Source organism: Lissotriton helveticus, chromosome 1_1 (genome assembly GCF_964261635.1).
Source record: "Lissotriton helveticus chromosome 1_1, aLisHel1.1, whole genome shotgun sequence".
NCBI classification, from domain to species: domain Eukaryota; kingdom Metazoa; phylum Chordata; class Amphibia; order Caudata; family Salamandridae; genus Lissotriton; species Lissotriton helveticus.
The window spans coordinates 1,406,943,078-1,406,966,435 of record NC_136057.1 but is presented as its reverse complement, the minus strand read 5'-3'; the positions used below and the strand labels follow the sequence as shown (position 1 = coordinate 1,406,966,435).

General features: G+C 47.1%; 2 protein-coding genes across 51 annotated transcripts in view; both read left to right on the top strand.

Moving 5' to 3' along the window:
- The window catches only part of NFIX (nuclear factor I X), a 5,476,577-nt gene that overhangs the window by 262,410 nt on the left and 5,190,809 nt on the right, over positions 1-23,358 (top strand). The window lies entirely within an intron of this gene.
- On the top strand, positions 16,658-22,488 carry DAND5 (DAN domain BMP antagonist family member 5). Its single transcript, XM_078684678.1, has 2 exons — positions 16,658-17,182; positions 20,240-22,488. Exons 1-2 carry the CDS (start codon positions 16,658-16,660, stop codon positions 20,516-20,518), a joined length of 804 nt encoding a protein of 267 aa, XP_078540804.1. The 3' UTR covers positions 20,519-22,488.

Here is a 23,358-nt window from a genome sequence, read left to right as displayed (position 1 = left end):
TACGAGGTACGTAGTAAAGGCATGTGTGGTAAAGGGTATATATAAAAAAGGGGGATGGGGGTTCCCCCCCCCCCAAAAAAAACACTTACTTTTAGACGAGATGTCAGGCAATCGGCATCGCAGAGGAAGAAAACGGCCGTTTTTTTTCTCCTATGTATGACGTCACCACGCAAAAATACGTGGAGAAAGATAGGCGTGTAAATAGTATTCCGTGGTAACGCATGCGTGGTAAAGGCATGCGTTACAACGGAGTTCGTTGAAAAAACATACAACCGGGACTGGCCAACGCGTTGAGCCAAAAGAAGCAGAAGGGCCCCACGCGGCACTCGTCGAGTGTGGAGGGCTGAACTTCGGTGCAAGAGTGGCTTAGGGTTGGGGCTTCTCAAACCCCGGTGTACAGCTTCGAGGGTCACTCGTGGGCTGCACGGTCAGCGTCTCGTGGTCTTTTCAAGATGGCGTGCCCCACGCTTCCGGCCGCCTCCACGGGTCTCAGCTCTGCAGGGACTGTGGATCGGGCTGTTAGAAGGCAGGCAAGCTTGATCTCGTCGATCTTTGTCGCTCGAGTTCCGGCGGGAACTACAACAAAGCAGGCATCGAGGTGCTGGATGGTGCCTGTTTGCACAGGGTGGTCACTCCTTGACCACAAGGGAGATTCTTCAGTCTTCTACGTTGAGTAGGATGTCGAAGGGTCCAGAGTTTCGTTTCTTATGTTTCATCAGGATAATCTGAAGTGCATTGGCACTGCTCCCACTCTTATTCGAATCTGGGGGCTGGATTACCTGCTAGGTCCCCTCCTATGGGTGGGACCCAGGAAGGGGGTGGATACACCTCTTTCCTTTGATCCAGGCCGCGCTGGGACTGGGGCTGGTGTGCTCCAGAACCGGTTTGACCGGATTATGCAAGGAGCAGCCTTGTGCTCCCCATGCAGTGTCTGGTTTCTTTCAAACCTCCCTGCTACGATCCACTATCTCCTGTCTGGGGGGGTGTGACACCTCCCTGCGACAGGAAACCCTTTGTCCAGGCCCCCTTGGCTGAGTTTCGGTCAGCTTCAGGGGGTCAGACTTGTGTCTGTGGCAGAAGCATCCATTTTGTGGATCTGAGGCTCTTTTAGAAATTAACCGCATTTCAGTAAAGTAACATGTCTTCTCCCTCTAGAGGGGTGGAATGCTATCCCCGTCGCCAGAACTAGCGAGGGGATAGTATTCCAAATCGTATGACACCTTACACGACATGTTTTGATAAAGCCAAACTAAAGTTGCTATATAACCGCGAGGATTATAATGTACTTAATAGTATATGGTATGGCATTATCCTGAAACAGCTTAGGGATTTGTTCCCGACGGCTGCAGACAGGCTCAGCTCATGCTAGAGCTCCATCTCACATTAAACCACGCACTCTGCCTCCAGAATTGATAAGGCCTTCCATAGGAGTGACTCACAGGTTTATATGTGTCCAGATATAGGTTTAGATATAGGTATACTATATCTAAGCAAGAGGTGATTACACCATCTTGCCCCAGCTGAGTGATCAGCCAGTTGTGTCAATTTAAGAACCAGCCAGGGGTGGCAAAAGATATGCTGCAGCCCCTGGTAGGCCTTGGTGGCACCTATGCCCTGAGCACCTATAGTGCATGGTACAGGGGCTAACAAGGAGTCCATTTCCAATTGTGGTATGTACCTATAGCACATGTATTAATAATTTAGAGAGAGAACAGCAGGCTGGGGTCTGATTAGCAGGCCCACAGCCTCAGTAGTCGAAAACAAGTGAAGCAAAAAGCAAAAATTTGGGGTGACCATAGGATAGCAGACCCTACTCTCCTACAATCACTGCGAGCTGGGGTGCAGCCATCGATGCTACCCGAGGCGCCTCCTTCTTCTAGGGTGTGTTGCGTTGCTGCACGGCGGCCCGCTGTCCCAGCATCTCGGTTACACTCCCCGACGCTTATGTCTAGACGGGCACGATGCAGCACCACACGGTGGACCGTTAATCCTCATTAAAACACAGTAGGAACACCACAGCTCCAGTTTTGGAGCAGCATCTTCCAGTACTTCTATGGGGCATATATTCACTCACCTTTTGTTTTGCACATTTCACTGCGCTTCCAGTATATTCTCTTGGTGACATCTTGTTACTTCTTCTTCCCATGAGTCCTCAGTCCTGTTCCCCAGAGGACCATGGGAAGGTTTTTTGTTTTACCCTTTCCAAGATGGCGACCTTTCCTATTCTTTACGTTTCCTTTCCCTATCCAAGATGGCAACTGCTTACTTCCTGCTACGTCACTTCCTGCCTATGGGTATTTAAGGGGCTGAATCCTTCATTTCCTTCCGTTGCAGGACTCCTTGGTCCTGGTGTTTCCTGGCTCTTGGTGACCTTTGCTCCTGCTTGGTGTATTTTTGCTTCCTGTTGGCGTACTTTTGTTTCCGATTGGCGCTTCCTGTTCCAGTTTGGATTCCTTGAAGCCTTCTACTTCTAAGAAAAATTGTTGCCTTCTATTCTCCACTCCTTGCTTGTTTGGGCTCTTATTTGTGCTTTCTTAACTTCCATACCATTCCTGGAGTCTCCACCCTCAACAGAGGTTTATCCCTACAGGGTTTTTTTCCTCTTGGGACTCCTTTTGGAAGGCACAGTCTGCTCTGGCTTTTCATTGGTGACAGCACTGTGGCTACCAGAAAGGGTCGCCCTTACCTCGGACAGACCAGAACCCTCAAGAACCAAAATCTAAAACCTCTCCAACACGCCAGAACTGGTAAGAACAATACAAGTTGTGCCAGCCGGCGCTGTCAGCGGTCCTCAGCAGCCATTTGTGGTGACTCGTAATAAGGCGGTCGGAACCGCCGGCCAAATTGCTGTCGCAGCGCCACCACCGGCATGAAGATCTATGGACCACCAAACTCGTAATCGGCCCCTTAGTGGTATCTGTGTAGCACAATACTACTAAAAGTAGCAAGGAAGCCCAAAACATAAACTAGACTGTATATGTAAACTTTCAGATTTACTACATGAACAACAAAAAGAGTAATTATGATCACATGCTAATGGAAACCTATAAACAAATGCATAATAAATAGAAACCATTTTAATCTACGTTAAGTTTTATTTTCATTCTCTCTGGCTCACAGAGTCAGCCCTGCCAAGTACCACTCATTAGGGGTTAGACTAATGCATTTTAGTGTTGGTATCCACATCACCACATTAAAATACATTAGTCACACACTTATAGCGCCCTAGGGACCACCCTGTGGCATGCATTAAAACAGTGAGCACACTGTGCTGCCCAGCGCCGGGCTCTGTTCTCATAACAGTAATCTTAATTTATTAATTTTCACTAGATTGTATTATTTAGGCAACGTACAATGCTGCAGGTCGAAAAACCAATTATCTGCCATTTACTAGGCAGTTGAAGTTGAGCTGCCCCGCCCAGCAAAAATGACCGCACCACATGGTCTCTATAAGTGCTGAAACATTCTGCCAGTGCCATGTAGTCTCTTATCAGTGCTGAAAAGAAACAATCCGGACCTGTCGGTGGAGACTGGCCCCTCGCATGGATCCAGAGGCAGGGCATTGCATGTTGTTGTTTTCCATTTCCCTGCAAGGCGCCGGCCCCACTGTGCCATTTTGACTGTAGCACTCAATGTCGATGGTTTTATTTGTTATAGCGTGGAGGCTTTAGAATCTAGACATGGTCATGCAAAGGGCAGTTTGCTTATTTTGTTGTCCGTGCACCTATCGCTTATAGTTGTTAAACATATAACGGTGGGTGCTCACTCGCATATCCTGTGGGTTAAGGGAAAAGATGGCCCCGAAGTGGTGATAATAAACTTTTACAATAATATTTTTAACAACACCCGACATCTAGTCATCGAGGGACTAGAAAAAGCAGTCGTGAAGCTTGTATCTGAAGCAAAATGTTCTTTTAATATCATCTGGTTAGGTGATTTTAATCTTTTCATTTGTCCTTTGTCACTCTCTAGGGCTTGTGGAATGTTAGATAACAGTGACAATAACATGTCGCATTTTCCGCATAACGCATATGGTGACGCTATTAATAATTTCATGGCAACATATGATTTAGAGCTACTGCAACCTGGTAAGGATGCGGATGACCAAACTATTCCCACTTATACGGGAAGGAATTTTAACTCCCTCATTGATCATGTTATGGTATCCTCTTTTATTGTGCCAAATTTTTCTACCTCAGTAATTCAGGATCCTACACTTAGTGACCACAACCGTATCGTTGTGGAAACTGAGTTATGGAAGTGTAGTAGACAGCAGGTGAGCAGAAGTTTGTGTAACTTAGAGCCGCATAGGCGAAATGGATCACGGTTAAGATGGAAAGGGGAAAAATCGGCAACCGTAATGAGCAAGAGCATATCCAAATCCTTGGTTGAAATTGAAGGCATTCTGAATTTGGGTAGTACATCTGTTGTTATTATGAACAACTTTATCAAAATTAACAAAATAATTGAGGATGTTTTTACTATCAGCAGGAATGCCAAGCTTTCTCTGGGAAAGGGCTGGTTTGACCATGCATGTACGTCCATCTTAACAAAATTGAAACAGGCCTTAGGAGTTAGACCTAGGGACAAAACTGTGGTTGCTCACCTGAGATCTGAATATAAATTGGCATTGTCTAGAAGAAAGAAGGAGTTACAACAAGAGGCATGGGATAATTTAACGAGGGCGGCAGAAACCTCAGATAACTGCCTGGTTCGAGGCATGTGGGCTGCTAAATTCATATCTATTGCATAGATCGCCGCCTAGTGTTGGGTCCGGATGATTGCACATTGTTGTCCTGGAAGAGTCTTCGAAGTATCACGAGATAGGTGGCTCCTCCCCTGGACTACAGTGCGCATGGGCATCGACTCCATCCCCAGATTGTTTTTTTCCGCCATTGGGTTCGGATGTGATTTCGACGTCTCCTGTCGGAATCGATAAAAAACGGTTCTCTGAAGGCCAAAAGGCTTTCTAACCTCGTCGGTATTGTTGGCGTTTGGTTCTTGTGTATACTCCAACTCTTCGAGTCGGTTTTCTGGGGAGTCGTGTGACTCTTCGGTCATCGAGGCCCTTTGACGCAGCAAGACCCCGACGAAACTACAATGGAACGAAGTCCGTTCAAAAAGTGTCCCGTGTGCGGTTCGAAGTACCCACACATCGACGTGCATCCTGTATGCAACAAGTGCCTGTCGCCGGACCACAACGAGGCCGACTGTATGGCCTGTTCGAAGTTCAGGTCGAAGAAGACGCTCAAGATTCGGCGCGTGGCGCGCCTTGAGGCCCAGCGATCGGCACCGGCACCGGCGGACATCTTCAACGACCCCGAAGCAGACGAGCAAGAGCTTCAGCTTCAGATATCGCCTCCATCGGCGGAGGTCGAGCCCGACTACGGAGAGGCCGTGGAGGGCCTGGACCTAGACGAATACGTCGAGGAGGTAGGGGACGACGAGGAAGTTTATGGGGCCGCGGAAGATAGCTCGGAGGAAGAGCTATGCCCCGTCCCTACCATAACTAAGGCTCAGGTCACGGGATCGCCACTCGGCCTTACCCACGACCCTCCACCTAAGTCCTCGGCCCCGCCTTCTGGCCCGGCTACAGACATTTCAGCGGAGCCTCCGTTACAGAAAACGAAACCGAAACCGAAACCATCGGCTTCGACTTCTTCTAAGATGGCCGACGCACCATCGAAACCGAAGACGGCAGAGACGGCTTCAAAACCGTCGTCTTCGGAGGCTTCCAAGCCTAAAAAGGCAGTCGACAACAAAAAGGCACCCAAAGGGGCCAAGGAGGCCGGCTCCAAGAAAGTCGTCGAGCATGTGTCGAGCAAGGTGGTGGAGTCGACGTCGAAGAAGACTGTCGAGAAACCTTCACCCAAGACTGCCGTGCCGAACTCTGAAACCACGACGCAAAGGGGAAGAACTGCTGATCCGAAGCCGGCGGCGTCGACGCCTAAGGCCAAGACAGGGGAACGGACCCTTGCTGTCGAGGGTGCGTCCGCGCCCAAACAGAAGTCGTCAACGCTCGGATCCTCACCTGGTGGTGGATCGAAGGCCTCGGTCGGATCGACGAAACCGTCCGCTTCTTTTACTAAGCAGGTCGCGGACTCCCTGAAGAGGATACGGGACAAGGCGTCGGAACCCAAAAAGTCCTCGGTACCAACGGCGGCTGTCCCGCTGAAGAAGACTTCGACGCCAATCCTCTATACTCTGCCGCCGAAGGTAGCGCCGAAGGCTTTCGCACCTCGTACGGTGCCCGATGACTCGGAGGGGCTGCGGCAGACTCAGCGTGCTTGAAGCTCTGCTCAACCACTTTCGCAGGACGACAATTCGGAGCATTTTATCGACGCCGACACGGGCAAATTACTGCTCTACAAGAGGAAAATTACATCCCAGCCAGTGGACTCCTATGTAATCCCTCTAAAAAAGAAAAGGCCTGCACCAGATACTCCAGAGCTTGTGGAACCCATTCCTCAACAGCCTAGGAGGAGTCCGACGCCTTCACCCACCTACTCAGATGGGGATGGGAATGAACAGGATGATGAGTATACCTTCCCTGCCAATAATGACCCTGATGAACAGCAGGACTCATGGATAGACACTGGTGACCGGGGTGACCAACAGGTGGTTAGTGACCCACAGCTTTATGGAATAAAAACTTCTCCTACTGAAGACTCGGCGGCCTTTAATGCCTTAATTGAACGGGCGGCTGCAAATCACAAGGTGGAGATGCATGCCGACCCTGTGGAGGTTGACTTTTTGTTTGATACATTCTCTGCATCGGAAAAGACTGTCAAAACACTGCCAATGCTTAAAGGGGTTCTCAAACATGCCAATGACATTTTCAAGGAAGCCACCAGGGCACGGGTGGTCAACCCACGTATAGAGAAGAAATACAGACCGGCACCTGGGGACCCTGCTTATATACGAGGCCAGTTGCCTCTGGACTCTTTGGTCGTCTCCAATGCCCGCAAGAGGGCGAATTCACAGACAACGGGTGAAGCTCCTCCCCCGGACAAAGAGTCAAAAGTGCTGGAGGCAGGGGGCAAAGGGGTGGCAGCACAGGCTGCAAACATATGGCGCATATCCAATACACAAGCCCTGTTTGCTAGATATGATAGGGCGCATTATGACACCTTGGAACAGCTTCTGCAACACCTTCCAGACAAGTTCAAAGAAGGAGCTGAAATGTTAATCCAAGAGGGCAAGCTCATTTCTAATGCTGCGATTAAATGTGCGCTTGACGTTGCAGATACAGCAGCAAGGGCGGTGAACACTAGTGTTATGTTGAGGCGTCAAGCTTGGCTCCGCATCTCAGGGTTCAAGCCTGAGATCCAAACAACTATCCTCAACCAACCCGTCAATCCAGACAGACTGTTTGGCCCGGAGGTTGACACCACCCTTGAGAAAATTAAAAAAGACACTGAGACGGCTAAGTCCATGGGTGCACTTCAGTCTCAGCAATACAGGGGCAACAATTTTCGTCGCTCAGGTACAAGGGGTGTTGCCAGAGGACACTTGGCACAGCAGACAAGTTTCCATAGAGGAGGCGCCCAGGCCTCTTAGCCCAAACAGAATAGAGGTGGTTACAGAGGAAACAGCGCCAAGGGCAGAGGCAGAGGCAACAATACCTCCCGTTCCTCTGCTGCCACCAAACAGTGACTCCCTGTCACTGCCCCCCGACCATCCATCACCTGTCGGGGGAAGACTCCAACAGTTCCTGCCAGTCTGGAAAAACATCACCACAGACAGGTGGGTAAGGAAGCTTATCCAGTTCGGGTATTGTTTGGAGTTAACGTCCACTCCCCCAACATACCCCCAAGACAACGTCCTATGTCAGCAGAGCACTTGCACTTGTTGCAGCAGGAGGTTCTCGTAATGCTGCAAAAAGGAGCAATAGAGCTCGTGCCAGTGGAGGAGGAAGGCACAGGGGTTTATTCCCTGTACTTCTTAATACCAAAGAAGGACGGCTCACTCAGACCCATTCTGGACCTGCGCCCCCTCAATCTATACATACTCTCGGAACATTTTCACATGTTAACGCTACAACAGGTTCTTCCACTTTTGAACAAGGGAGACTTCCTCGCAACCTTGGACATCAAGGATGCTTGTTTTCACATACCACTCCACCCATTCCACAGAAAGTACCTCAGGTTTACCATACAGAACAGGCATTACCAGTTCAAGGTCCTACCCTTCGGAGTGACCACTGCCCCCAGAGTGTTCACAAAGTGTCTGGCGACCGTGGCGGCGCACCTCAGGAGACAGAACATACATGTCTACCCTTACCTGGACGACTGGCTCGTTCAAGCCAAGTCGGAACAACAGTGCGCCGCAGACATGTCCCACACTATTCACCTCCTTCACAGTCTGGGGTTCTCCTTAAACTATCCAAAGTCGCACCTCCAACCTGCCCACGTGCGGCAGTATCTGGGCGCGACCATCAATACTCTGGCTGCCACAGCACAGCCAAACCCGGTGAGGATCGACAACATCCAGTCGCTAATCCAGAGGTTCAGACCCCAACACTCACTCCCAGCGAGAGTGTTCATGCAGTTGATAGGCATGATGGCCTCCTGCATCTTCATAGTCCTGCACGCGAGACTGCATATGCGTCCGCTCCAGGAATGTCTAGCACATCAGTGGACGCAGGCTCATGGACAGTTGAAAGACCTAGTGTTGGTAACCGGTCGGGCATACAACTCTCTGCATTGGTGGACTCCACACAACCTTTGCAAGGGCCGACCGTTCCAAGAGCCTTTACCACAGATCATCCTCACGACGGACGCCTCTCTCCAGGGTTGGGGGGCTCATGTGCTCCACTACACGGTGCAGGGACTATGGACAACACAGCAAAGGAAGATGCACATCAACTGCCTGGAGTTGATGGCGATCTTTATGGCGTTAAAGTCCTTCAAAGTACATTTGTGCAACAAGGTCGTGCTGATCCGGACGGACAACATGACGGCCATGTACTACATCCAGAAGCAGGGGGGTACGCACTCTCCACAGCTGTCTCATCTGGCTCAGAGCATGTGGAAGTGGGCCATTCAGAGGAACATCTTCCTCATGGCGGAACACCTTCCGGGCAAGGACAACCAGATGGCGGATCTGCTCAGCAGGTACAGCCATCAAATGCACGAGTGGGAGATACATCCATCTGTACTCCGCCCGTACTTCCAGCAGTGGGGTCATCCAGAGATAGACCTGTTTGCCACAAGGGAAAACGCAAAATGCCAAAGCTTTGCTGCCAGGTTCCCTCACCCACAGTCGCAAGGCAATGCGATATGGATGAACTGGTCAGGCAGATTTGCGTACGCTTTTCCCCCAGCACCTCTCATTCCGCTGGTGGCAAGAAAGCTAAAGCAACACTCGATGACGCTCATCCTGGTTGCTCCAACGTGGGCACGCCAACCATGGTACACCACGTTTCTAGAACTCTCCGTGGTACCGCATCAAAGGCTGCACCTCACACCCAGGGTCTTGACGCAGAACCATGGCGACATTCAGCATCCAGACCCGCAACAGCTCAATCTGGCGATCTGGCTCCTGAAGTCCTAGAGTTTGGCTACCTTAATCTGCCTCCTGAATGTATGGACATCATCAAAGAGGCAAGAAAACCCACTACCCGAGCTTGCTATGCAGCGAAATGGAAGCGTTTTGTCATCTACTGTACAGAGCATGACATAAATCCGCTAGATGCATCCATTCCAAACATCATTTGCTACTTGTTACATCTTTACAAATGCAATCTAGCGTACGCTTCCATTCGAATACACTTGTCAGCCATAGCAGCTTATCTTCAGAACAGGCAGCACCTCTCTGTTTTCAGGGTGCCTGCCATTAAAGCTTTTCTAGAAGGGCTGAAGCGGGTCATTCCTCCCAGAACCCCACCCGCTCCAATTTGGAATCTCAACGTGGTCCTCACTAGGTTGATGGGTCCACCCTTTGAGCCTCTACATTCATGTGAGATTCAATTCCTGACATGGAAAGTGGCTTTCCTCATTGCCATCACGTCTCTCAGACGTGTTAGTGAGCTACAGGCGCTCACGATACAAGAGCCATTTATTCAGGTTCATTCCAACAGGGTGGTGCTCCGCACTAACCCCAAGTTCCTTCCAAAGGTGGTGTCACAATTTCACGTCAATCAGTCAATTGAACTGCCCGCATTCTTTCCAAATCCAGAGACGGTAGCGGAAAGAATGCTCCATACCTTGGACGTTAAAAGGGCGTTGATGTACTATATTGACAGAACACAACCATTTAGAAAAACACAACAACTATTCGTTGCCTTTTCCGCTCAGCACAAGGGCAACCCCATTTCCAAAGCGGGAATAGCCAGGTGGATCGTTAAATGTATTCAGATTTGCTATCAGAAAGCTAAACGCACTTTATCGATCCCACCCAGAGCACACTCCACACGCAAGTTAGGAGCCTCCATGGCATTCCTAGGAAACATTCCTTTAGAAGACATTTGCAGAGCAGCCACGTGGTCCACACCACACACGTTTACCAAACATTACTGCGTAGACATGCATTCCAAACAGCAGGCAGCTGTAGGACAAGCTGTTCTCAAGACTCTATTTCAGACTTCTGCTGCTGGCACGGGCGGCTGCAGTTAATGGAGGGACTGCTATGTATTCTATGCAATAGATATGAATTTAGCAGCCCACATGCCTCGAACTGAATATGCTACTTACCAGTATGCATCTGTTCTTGGCATGTAGGGCTGCTAACATTCATATCGCCCACCCTCCTCCCCGGCGCCTGTAGCAACTGCAGATTGCTTCTTGCATTCAATCATTAGCATGGTCATCTTTAACACTGTCATACTCCATCTTTGCCGCAATGGCTAAAAACAATCTGGGGATGGAGTCGATGCCCATGCGCACTGTAGTCCAGGGGAGGAGCCACCTATCTCGTGATACTTCGAAGACTCTTCCAGGACAACAATGTGCAATCATCCGGACCCAACACTAGGCGGCAATCTATGCAATAGATATGAATGTTAGCAGCCCTACATGCCAAGAACAGATGCATACTGGTAAGTAGCATATTCATTTTGGACTACAGTAAATTCTCCTTTTCTTAGGGATGATAAAGTACCACACCCTGCATCCAATGTTGGTAGCGAGGCCTGGATCTCCCATTTTTCGGCCATATTTCAAGGGGCAGGTTCTACCGATGTTGAACAAAGAAATTGGCCCATAGTCCCTTTAGACATCACCCTCCCAGAAGTTGAAAACAGCATCAACTCCAGTAAGGGGGGAAAAGCGCAGGGCCCAGATGGGGTACCCATTGACGTATACAAGACTGTACCACGGTTATGGGGACCCATACTTACACTGGCACTTAACGCAGTCGTCGTAACCCAGATTCCACCTACATAACGCAGCCGTCGTAACCCAGATTCCACCTACATGGGGTGATTCCATCATTGTCCCTATATATAAGAAAGGTGACAAGGCGGCAGCTAGTAATTACAGACCAATCAGTCTGCTTGACTCCTCAGTAAAAATTATGAGTAGGGTGCTGTTGATTAAGCTGGAAGAATGGGCGGAAGAAAAAGAGATCCTGGCAAACTCCCAATATGGTTTCAGGAAGGGGCGAGGTACACTTGATCAATGCCTGAACTTAGATCTAATTATCGGAAAGTATACCAGGGCCAAGCGAGGCACTTTGTATCTTTGCTTTGCCGATCTAAGCAGCGCATTTGATCTTGTGGATCACTCTATTTTATGGCCTGTCCTGTTGGAACTCGGCGCACCTGAGGCTATCATTTTCTTCCTAGCAAGATTGTATGATAGAATGCAAACTTGTGTGCGTTTTGGGGTAGGAGGGGAGTGTACTCCAAACTTTGAAGTAAAACGCGGGATAAGACAGGGCTGTGTCTTAGCCCCTTTTTCGTTTACCCTGTTTATTAATGCGGTCGATATGGTCCTGAAAACAGTCAAAGCAGACGCACCCCAGATCGACGGAACAGGTGTCCCAGTTCTGCTTTATGCAGATGATGCTGTGCTCCTGTCCCGGGCCCCGATAGGTCTGCAGCGACTGATGGACCAGTTTTCAGATTTTATCAGTAAACGGAGGCTAGTCATTGATAAGAGTAAAACTCACACTATGGTATGTGGTGCCAGAGTTAAGAAAAATCATGCCTTTTTCATCGATGGGGTGAAAGTTCAGGATGTGGACAAATTTTGTTATCTGGGCGTTCTTTTTTCTCATGATGGCAGTTGGTCTTCTGATTTGACGAATGTCAGGTCCAAAATGAAGAAAAGTGCCTATGGTATTTTTAAATTTGCCACTAAGATCGGCGACAGAAGAATCAGTGATATGATTCAAATATATAATGCTAGGAGTGTTTCCATCGCACTATATGGGGCAGGGTTGTGGGGCTATACTAACACTGACTCCTTGCAAAGGGAGGAAAATTGTTTTGTTAAAAAACTGCTTTGTGTCCCCACATCAGCCTCCACTGATTTGACCCATAGGAAAGTTGGGGCTGCCTACTTAAATGACCTGATTTCGTTTAGGCCGCTAATGGTATGGCGTGCAATCTGGATTAAGGAAGAGAGAGCCTTTAATCAGTCAGTTATCAGGGATTGCCTAAAACTGGACAATTTTCTGAAGATTCCAACGCTCAAATACATTGTGGTCAGCTTCCAAACTATATGTGGACTCAATATAGGGGCTGATCCAGGTTCTGCTGGAAATTATTCTAAGTTGGACATGAAAAAAAATGTCATGGTGTATAGAGCTAAAAAACGTGCAGCAATAAGTGGACGCCTCACTTCAGTTACTCTGTATAATAAATATATGCAGAGTGAGGGCTTCCAATTGTATTTGAGCCTGGTAACTAAACCAACTCATAGGTTTATCTTGACTAGACTTAGACTTGGGTTGGCTCATGGGTTGGTGGCTTTCCCCGAACCAAAAAAGCATCCAGTTGGACCATGCCCCTGTGACGGCCATACGAAACAAAGCACCCTGCACTTTATGCTAATTTGTACTCTTTTCATGAACTTGAGGATTGTTTACTTAAAACCAATTTTTTAAAAATACGCTATCTTTACCGTGGAGGATGCCATGAAACTGATCTATGATCTGAATTCTCCGGACAAATGTTTTTATATTGCCATGTTTTTATGTAAGTCAATGCAGCTTAGAAATAGCATGATTTTTTAAACATCTGTACATATGTGATCATTTTGCTTATGTGCTTTTACGTTAAATGTTTTTTTTTTTATTCTTAATGTTTTTTGCTTATGTGCTTTTATGGTCATTGTTCTTTTTAAATGCACCGAATAAAGCTTCATGAAATGAAATGACTGTAGCACTCGCACTTCGAGTGCAGCAATATATTCCTCTAAATTTTGCAGTGTTCAAACCAATAAAATTTACTGATTCCCTTCTGGAAAATATTTCACAATGTTTTATATATTTTGCACAGCTATAGATTTGGAAGAGAATTCTTAAGTATTAATTCAGTTTTAATAATTTCAGCATTTTATGGGTGTTGTATTCAAACACCTTTGCAAACCTACAAAACATTAAGGGGCTGATTAGGATGGCGGATTTCCCGCATCCTCCGGGCCGGCGGAAGCCACCGCCGGCCCGGAGGATGCGGGAATTCCGCCGCGGATGCCTAAAAGACCCACCGCCAAATTAGGATGGCGGTGGGTCTCAAAATCCGTCCGCTGCTTTTCCGCCGCAGTCGCCTTCCGACCGGGGCGGAAAAGCCCTAACATGGCTGGCGGTGTCTGTCCGACACGGCCAGGCATATTAGGATAGCGGAAAACATATGCTTTTCCACTGCGGCTTTTCCGCCGTGGAAAAGCATACGGAGATTGCCTTCGGGGGCCCGTTGCGGGCCCCCTTGGTGACGGGGGGGTGGGGGTGCACATGGGGGGTACCTATGGTACCCCCCTGCATTTGCGTGGACAAAGCGGCGGGCACGGCGCGGTGCCTGCTGCTTTGTGCACGCAAATGCGGCAGGTGCAGCTTGAAGCTGCACCCGCCGCAATGTTAAAGATTGAGGATGTGACCGCCACCCTGGCGGTCACATCCTAATCTACACGGAGGGACCTCCGCAGCCCCTGCGGACGGTCCCTCCTACTCTATGGTGGCGGACGGACTCAGGTCCCTTAGTGCTGAATTATAACTTAGGGGAATGTCTGCAAGTCTTCGTTCTAGGAAAAGCTGATTGTAATAACAGTCACATTTTATGAAAGAGCTTGCGATTTTCTGTTAACTGTACCAAGTATGTTGCTGCTTTTCACAATTGTGAAGCACCTTGTCCAGATTCCAGAATCACAGTACTTACTGTTCATCTGGGTAAATAGGCCATGTCTGTACTAAGGATATTCCCCCTCCCCTTCCCCATAGAGACAATAATGTGGCCCTACCCTGAGTTAAATGTGGCGGAGAAAAAAGCTGACATCTTTCCCTGGGAAAAATACGAGTGATTTGTTCATGTTTCAAGATTCTGTAAAGGAGTGGACATGAGCCTTACATAGAACTTTACATATACCAATCTGTATTCATTTTTAGCCTAGCTTTTCTGTCTTTGTTTACTTTAATTATCAGTTTATGATCATAAAGGCAGCTCCAGAACACATTATAAAGAGATCTCTCCTTATATTTACTGTTAAAGTATGTACAGGCAGGGGGCACACCAGTTTATGGAGATTTTGCAAATTTTTGTTCCGGCCAAGACGTTAAGGGGTAGTAGGTTAGTGACTTTTCATTGCAGGTGTTTTGCAGCAGTTTCAAAATATATGTAGAGCTTCGCATTGCTCAAAAGGGTGCAATTTCCGCTACCTCTCATCTTCCAAGCACTTTGTTGCTTGGTTTTACTCACGGGAAAGTGTCACTCTAAGTGTCACACATTTGGTCGTTGAATGTCACTCATAAGTACACTGAAACCATGGAAATTACATGCATAAGCATTCTGAATACTTGGCAGCTCTGCAAAATAAAACTTTGCCCAACAAGCCAAACAAAGTCAATCTTCCTTATGCTTTCCTTTGCAATAAAATGGAAAGGTGAGCTACAGGAACTACTAAATAGAGGATATAATAATTAGCCATTAGGAAAAAAGATAATGATCTTGATTTGTATAACTTTATTCACTTTTGGTTTGATATGTAGCACAATCCTACTAAAAGTAGCTAGGGAGCCCAAAAAATAAACTAGGCTGTATATGTAAAGTTTCTGAATTACTAAACGAACAACTAAAAGACACATTTATGGTCACATGATTATGTAAACCAATAAACAAATACATAATTACAATAGATAAAAAGAACGAAATCCCATTAAGTAGGGTTGCCCCTCTGTAGTTTTAGTAATAATTCCCAGAAGTAGGAATCCCTTGGATTTTTCCTCCCTAATAAATTTCCACCAGTTTCACTAATTACTACAAACCTTTTCAGACCTGTAGCATTTTCTACGTTCGTTTTGTGATGATGTATATTTTCGTGGTAATCGTTAAAGGGGTATAAAGATAAAAGGGGGTCCCAAAACGTGTTTACCATCAATGCATTTTCGATAGACTGATGTATTTGATGTAGCACAAAAACTACTGAATGAATTTCCTTGAAATCTGATAGGATTATACATTATGGAGTGCAGTTGATCCTTTTGGGGTATTGCAGTTAAGTAGGGTAAGTATTTTTTTGAGTTATAAGTCATTTAAACTTATTGATATCTATGGCGAGTTACTGTTGTATTTCTGCGAGTTGAACAGTTCTTTTCATGAGGTGCGCTACTTATAATAATTTGAAGGTGCTGGATGAATTGTAAATGAAAGCTATAGCTATTACTTTAGAATTTTTGGAGTTTGGTTTATATGGGGGTAAACGGTTTTATTGTAACTGAGCTTTAACCTTTGGTTTTTTCGTTGGAAAAAATGTATATATATATATATACACAGACACATATATAGTTGTTCTGAACGGGTCCCTCAAAAACTGTCTGGCCCGGTGCCCCGAAGATTCTTAAGACGACACTGGTTGCTCCTGCTACTGAAATTCCTTAGAAAGAATGTAAGTGCTTTGATAGAGCTGTGTATGGTTGGTTAACAGTACTGGGTTAATACTGAGTTCAGCAGGACAGGGGTTGATTCCAAAGCGCAGACGGGGTCTTGTGTGGGTTACAGCACTGTATCAGTGGAGTTCGCTGCTCACTACAGATGTCCTGCATTGTAAAGTCGCTGCTCCTTTAGTGCCAAAGATGCGCGGCCCGCTCAGACAACACTTCAAACATGGGATTTGTAAACAAGTCATTGACTCGGGCCCCGTAAAATGGCCTCTTTCTTCCCAGCCAGGTCCAATACACATCCCAGTCTAGCCTGCCAGCCTCCAGACATCATTAGCATCCTCTTCAGCTGTTGTCCTTTGGCCTTTGGAATGTAGATTTAATTAGGGTCTTTCACACCCCTCTTTCAGAAGCCGGGCAGTCGCTAAAGATGTGCTAATACCTTGGGTAGCCCCCTCCTATCAATATTAGCAATGGAAGCGCAGTAGTATATATATAGGTAGCTTCACGCACTCAAAGCACAGCTGACTGCAGGGTTATCAGGTCATAACCTTGGACTATAATATATTTTCGATCAAATTAAGCTGAAACTTCGACGCAGACTAATTTGGCGCTTTCGACAGAGATGCTGATGTTTCGGGCTGCGGTTCTGCTGGCGTTCTCATACCTCACGGTTTTGGGGTTCCCTGGGATCCCTCTGACTGAGTACGAAGAAGAGGAAGCGTCCACGTCTAGCTTGGGTCTGGACATCGAAGCAGAAGCGGAGAACGTGGAGCCAGTGCGGGGGAATGTGCGCGTGGTGCGGGTGCTGCCTGGGGCCTTCGCAGAGTCCCTGCTCTTCAGAAGGGCCAGGGCCGACCTCCCCTCACCATCGCTGGGGCTCCCTTCTGTCCTGCATCGAGCGGCTCAGGGGACAGCCTTCCGGTCACCGTTCCTTATCCGGAGCAGGGCGGCTGCACCGGGCCAGGCCCTGGGGGCGATCGGTAGACTCCATTCCCCTGCGAGGGTGGAAGAGCTGCAAAGGGAGCAGAAGAATGCCCCGGACCTGTGGCGGAGGGTCATCCAAAAAGGCAACCGCGCACAGACAGTGCTGCCTCTTACCCAAAGCGACATCTCCAAATCCTCTTGTAAGGCCATACCCTTCACACAGGTGAGTGAGGAAAGCACCGGCCCAGTGGTAGTTGGGCTCTTAAACGAGGAATGATCGTCACTGCTTATTCTTTTTGTTACCAGTGCTCTGATTTCCCTACTCTTATTTTGTTGTTTTTGCTCCTTGTGGCCTCAGCCCTCAGAAATCTCCCTATCTAGTCAAACCCGGTCACATTAAAATAGTTTTAAGCAGGTCTCCCATTATTTGACCTACCTCCACTTTCTCATCTTTTTTCTCCTGCTTATTTCACCCAATTATGATTTACTTCTAGGTTGAACTCCCTTGTTAAATTAAAACCCTGGTCGATGGTTTTCTTTTGTCATACTCTTCAAATGTTGCCTTTAAATTCTCACTGTCCTGTCATATCGTGGAGCCTTTTGAAGGAGACCCAACTTTCCACGCAAGCCTCAATTTGTATTATGTACCCTAGTTCTTTGCTCCTACTACTCCCTACCACGCTTTTCTGTCGCCGTCTGATTACACGTATCATCTCAAAGCTATAGTATTTTTTTCTTTTTTCTAACATATCTCAACTTAGCCATCAGTAACTCTGTCCTGGTAGTTCCTGGAATGCCTGGAACGGTTTTAAAGCCGGACTGTCTACAAAGTGAAATAAATGAATGTGTGTCTGCGGGCTCCTTCTCTCTTCTCTGCCTCCCCCAGTGTCCTTCAGGGCCTTCTTTGGTTAGGCTTTCGTTCTTCACGTCTGTCTGTCTCTCATATGCTTTTCTTTGTATGAAAGTTGTTATTGACCCGTGGTTCCCATAACACTTCTGGTGCCTGTCAGTGTTGAGTTTGGGTTGGAAGAGCAGTAACCGAGAGTAACAGAGGTTTGTCGTTACTGTCCCCATCAATATTTAAACATTTTAGAAAACGGAATGACCGGCTTGTTCCCCGATAACGCTTCCATCTCAGAGCTCCCTCTGAGATGCTTCATTGACTGATTATACACCGAGAGAGGCGCTGCAGGGGGCAAACTAAGGGATGAGCACTCCCATCCTTGAAACAGCCACGTAACACGCCCGTGCAGGGCTCAGCACTGAAAGAGCAGATGTCGGCGGGATAGAGGTGCGGCAGAATTCACGGTGCGCGTAGGCAGCGCAGAATAGCACGGGGGGGGGGGGGGCAGGAGTTATGTTTCAGGTGCACGTGCAGAATGAGCTGCGTCCGTAGCATACACGCGAACAGCAAATAGTGTTGCAGGACAGGATTGACCTGAACTGGTGTTTGTGGGTACCAGCGGCGGAGTAACAAGCGCAGCTGCAGAGCAGGGCTGAGCCTGAGGACCTATGCGCTCATGAATCCGAGCACGCACGGCCGGTCGCGGTCTCCGGCCTGCACAAGCCTGCTAACACCCCTGCCTGGAGGAGTCCGAACCATGGACTGGCTCTCGGACACGCATGTGGGGCGACCAGGGCTGCGCGCGTTATCTGAGCGCTCTCGCTGCATCCGTTGACAGTGACAAGTATGTTTTTTTTGTTTGTTTTTTGGAGTTTTATATAGCGCGAACTAGAACCGAACCGAATCAGTTATCAGAGCGCTTTACATAGCACCAGTTCCGTTACATGAGGTTTTTAGGCACGGGGAGATTAAGTGATTTGCCCAGAATCACAGGGGTTTTTTGGCGTCGTTACCGAGACTCGAACCCAGATCCCCAGGTCCGAGGTCGAGCGCTCTGTTTGATTAGAGATCTGAAGCTCTACATTGCTAGGTGTGAGTAATTCAATCTGTCTAGAGATCAGAACAGAAACACAATGTACCAGGTGGGAGTAATTTACCCTGTCCACAGATGATGCTCTCCCCTGTGGGATGAGGGTAGCAGTACTAGTGCTTAATTTGAGCCTGTGGTTTCCGGTGCTCAGCACCGGCACTTGATCGTGAACACCGGGGCTTGTGACAGTCTGCCACAATGTGCACTGTCAGGCTAATTTAGAGATGGCTGTTAATTATTGCTGCCCAAGCACTGTTTACAGCTTGGGGCCTGAAATAGTCCAAATTATCACACTAGTAGGAGTGTGACGATTAATAGTTGTGTTGTTTTACCATCATTGGCAATATGGGTGGGCCAATGTGTGGTGCAAGCTGCAGTGGTCTCCTGACTAGAGCCCTGGCACTTATTTTTGCACAAATTAAGCACTGGGTAGCACAATCAGTTTGTGGATCTCAAGCTGCACCGTGATGAGTTTTTGTAACTTAGTCACTTAAGCATACAGGGATGTCAGGCTGTGCCTGGTGTGAGTAGCTGATCCCATCCAGGGATGTCAGGCGGTGCCAGGTGTGAGTAGCTGATCCCATCCAGGGATGCCAGGCTGTACTCTGTCAGGGTCGAGCAGTTCACCTTTCCTAGATAGTGCAGTCCGTTTCAAGTAAGTGTGAGTAGCTCTCGCAGTACACAAATCTCACACCGTCGCTCGTCAGGTGTGAAGGTCTTATCCACTGAACTCGATGTGTCAGGTGTGATTATTTCTCAGTCCCCAGCAGATCTTAAGCTGTCCCACGTGGGCGCGAGATGCTCACCCTGACAAACATTTGAAGCCCTGCCTTGACAGGTGTGGGTGGCTCACCCCAGTCATCCATGTCAGGTGACAGGTGCGCATCTAGTCCTGCCTTTCCTTTGCATTTCGACACGTGCAGCCTTCAACTTGTGGTGAAAGCGAACAAGAACCAGAATGTAAAGAAACACCCAGAGCTGGTTCACCAGCACGTGCCTGGCATTAGTGGGGGTGGGGGACTTAGGTGCCTCGATGTTTCACCGCGCACGGCCAAAGCACAATTAGTGGGGTACCCGGGGTATCTTTCTAGCTCTGTGGTATGCCAGTTGGGTAGAGCGACAGCGCTACTTTCTGATCAGATCTTTGCGGTCACAGATGTGAGTGTCGACGCGTGTTTGCGAGTGTGATTGGCCTATAATATCTAGATCTAAAAGTATAATGTAAAGAACTTTGAATATGAATGCTTAGAAGGTTGAAACGACCCTTGTACTCTTCACCATATAGTTAGAGCCTCTATGTGTCTCCACATGCACACTTCATGTCGGTATCTTTTTTCCCTGAACAGACAATCTCCAGAGAGAGCTGTGCCCCCGCCAAGATCCAGAACCGATTCTGCTTCGGCCAGTGTAGCTCCTTCTACGTCCCGGGCACTCTGACGGGCGCGTCCCGGCCGTGCTCCGGCTGCGCCCCCAGCCGCATCCGCAGAATCACCGTGCCCCTGCACTGCGAGAATGAGGTGCTGGTGCGGGAGGAGGCGGTGACGCTGGTCGAAGAGTGCCAGTGCGAGGCCCAGGGAGAGACGGATGCCCTGCGCCACCTGAGCGCCCTGAGCCTCCAGGGCTGAGGGTCGGAGCTGTGAAGTCACCACGTAACGTCTGCTGCGCCTGCGCTGGGTGACCCAGCAACCACCGGGGCGTCGAAAGTAGGAACTGTGCTCCCAAACACGCGTTTGGCGCCTTTTAACCCTTTGTGACATTTTAGTATTTACTGCCTCTTCCTCTGAAACCCTCTGAATACCCGCCGTATTGTGATATGTTTTAAGTTATGTTTGTCCCACTGACAGTGCGCTCCAGTGTGCGCCCCCGCAGCGACCAGCTCATTCTTTCCAAAAAGGGTTATTTAGTTATTCTTCAGACCTGGCCGATAAATGCAGAATGTTCGCTTTTCCAACAATTTTTGTGGCAAACGTTAAAAAAAACCACATTACGCCACAATGCACTTTACCACTTAAGTGGAACGTCCGTTTGCAGCTTCAGGAAACAATTCCCTTGAAAACAGAACCTTGACTTGTCAAAATTATTGATTGATGAGAAGTGCCGTGTGTTAATGTTCAAACATGTCTGCTTACTTATCTGGTTAGCAGGAAACATAAAATATGTTAAAATTACACGATTTTTTCACACTTTTAATCATTAGGAAATTTGACCATACTAACTTTCCGTTTTTGCCTACAGACATTCAGTCAACTGCAGGCAAAGCTGAATATCAAATATTTAAAACGTTTTTTAATTGTGGGATCAAAGACTTTTGATGTGGTTAGTTCTGCTGCTGATGTACTTTCCCGGTTTCACACACGTCTCCCAACGTAGCCAAGTCTGTAGTTCTTCTTGAGGATTGGTTCTTGGGAGGGGGTGCCTTCCAAAGCTTTTTTCTCTGCAAGTCTCTTATCTAGGTGCTGTGGAACACTGGTGGAAGGCGTCCGATGAGGAACTGATTCTTAGCACATATTGACGACGAGCACACAAGGTTGCTCTAGGTACACTTGTACATATTTTATCGACACAGGGCTTTGATTCAAGTCCTCAAGAATTCCGACAATTCTCTTCCTGGTGGGGAGGTGGAACTCCAAGTGCGGAAGGAGAACCTGGGGTAGTCTGTGTTTTTCCCCAACTGGCAATCGCTGGACATTTGGCCAGGGACTGTTTATTTCTTACATTTACTTCCTACTTGTTCTGCAACACAATGCTAACCTTGTGGTGGGTACAAGGAGGGTAGAGTTATGCTCATGCAGCTCCACCCTGGCGGCTTCACTCGTATTCTTTATGGACAGCACACACACAGCTGTATTCTTTGTTAGTGTGGCAGACACAGTGGAATCAGTGCATGAAGTGTGTGGCGTCCATTGCACAGTTATCGTTCACTTATACTTTCACTCCAGGGTCAGAGAGGCCCGTTTTCTTACTTGCCATAGGGCTCTTGATACTCCTGCAACGCCATTGCACATGCATAAAGGCGTCTCTGACCTGCAATGCACTATTTCCGTCTTTCTAGGCCCATATACAACTAATCCAATGCCATTAAATGTTTACCTGCAGCCAACATGCTTTTTCTGCCAGCCGCTCACCTGCTTTGCCCTTGGGTGTATTTATGTGTCTAACACCTTATTAAATAATTCTCCTCTAGTAGAATATATTTCCGCAGGTTTTAGCTCCATGCGGCCATCAGATCATGTGTCTGTGGCTGGACAAGCGATGGTACAAATCAGACTTGCAGATAATTATTATGAGACTTCGGGATGATATATTTGCATTCACATGTGCCACCAGAATATCCTTTGTGCTGCTTATTGCATCCTGAATTACCCAACCAAGCTCTCATCTTGTGGGTGGTCCTGTGTACTACTGCCTCTGTATCCTTCCATCACCTTCGTCATGTCTATGGATTTCTTTTTGTATAAAATTGTGACGCCAAATATTTGTTTACTGTAAATTAGAGATTAATATATTGTACATATAACAAAATCTTGTTTATTTGTAACAACTACTGCATTCTTAGCGGTAGGCCTGAACCAGACTGACTAAATTATGGTCAATAAACACGTACAAATATATTTTGCTGTCTGTTTTTTCTTTTTCTTTTTCTTTTTCAGTATTCAGTTATTGTTTAGCATTTTGTATGAATTCCCATATTGTGGCATTTTCAGATATAACGTTGCTGAAGCATTGTTTTTCCAAGACTGAGCACTTTGAACCAGGAGAAAGATACTGGCCTAAATGCAGAAGTTGACCGGTTCGTAGAGTTATCAGTGCCTCTAAAAGTCTGTAGGCCTTTCACTCCATTCAATTCTCCAATCAAACATGATGGGGGATATATTCACAATGGTAAAATTATAGATGAGTACTTCTTACACTTTTGAATAGCTTTACTACTTTTGGCTGTACACCTTGTATTTGTGTAAATTTATTCAAAAGTGTAGGCTTACATGTCTCCATCTCCTTAATTCAGGGATTTGGGCCTAATTTTCAAGGGTAAAGTTACTACCTGTAACTTTCACACATAGGCGGAGGTCTCTGCCACTGGGGCGGAGATCTCCCTATGTTAATGGATTGGGAAAAGTTCAAACGTTCACTAAACGTACAAAATAAACTAGTAAACATATTTTATTGTTAAATATTAATGTAAATTAATTTAAAATATTTGTTTGAGATGTAGTGCAAAATCAAAAAATGCTGCAGCATTAACTTAATTTATAATTAAATCTTTAATTATTTCTCATATATTAAATTTAAATCGTTTGTTAGATTTACATTTGAAAAAAATCTCAGTTAAATTATAAAATGTAGATTTGTTTATTACATGTTCAAAAATATTCAAAGTTGTTTTCATGATTTCTTTAAAAATGATATATATATATTTGTTTTTTAAATGAAAGTTACATTCATGTTCAAATAAAAAATATACATA

What these genes read in the sequence shown, in the direction of transcription:
- DAND5 (XM_078684678.1), top strand. Translation starts at nt 16,658, where the DNA reads ATGCTGATGTTTCGGGCTGCGGTTCTGCTGGCGTTCTCATACCTCACG. An exon ending in AGGCCATACCCTTCACACAG is followed by an intron (nt 17,183 to 20,239) that starts GTGAGTGAGGAA and finishes TTCCCTGAACAG; the next exon opens with ACAATCTCCAGAGAGAGCTG.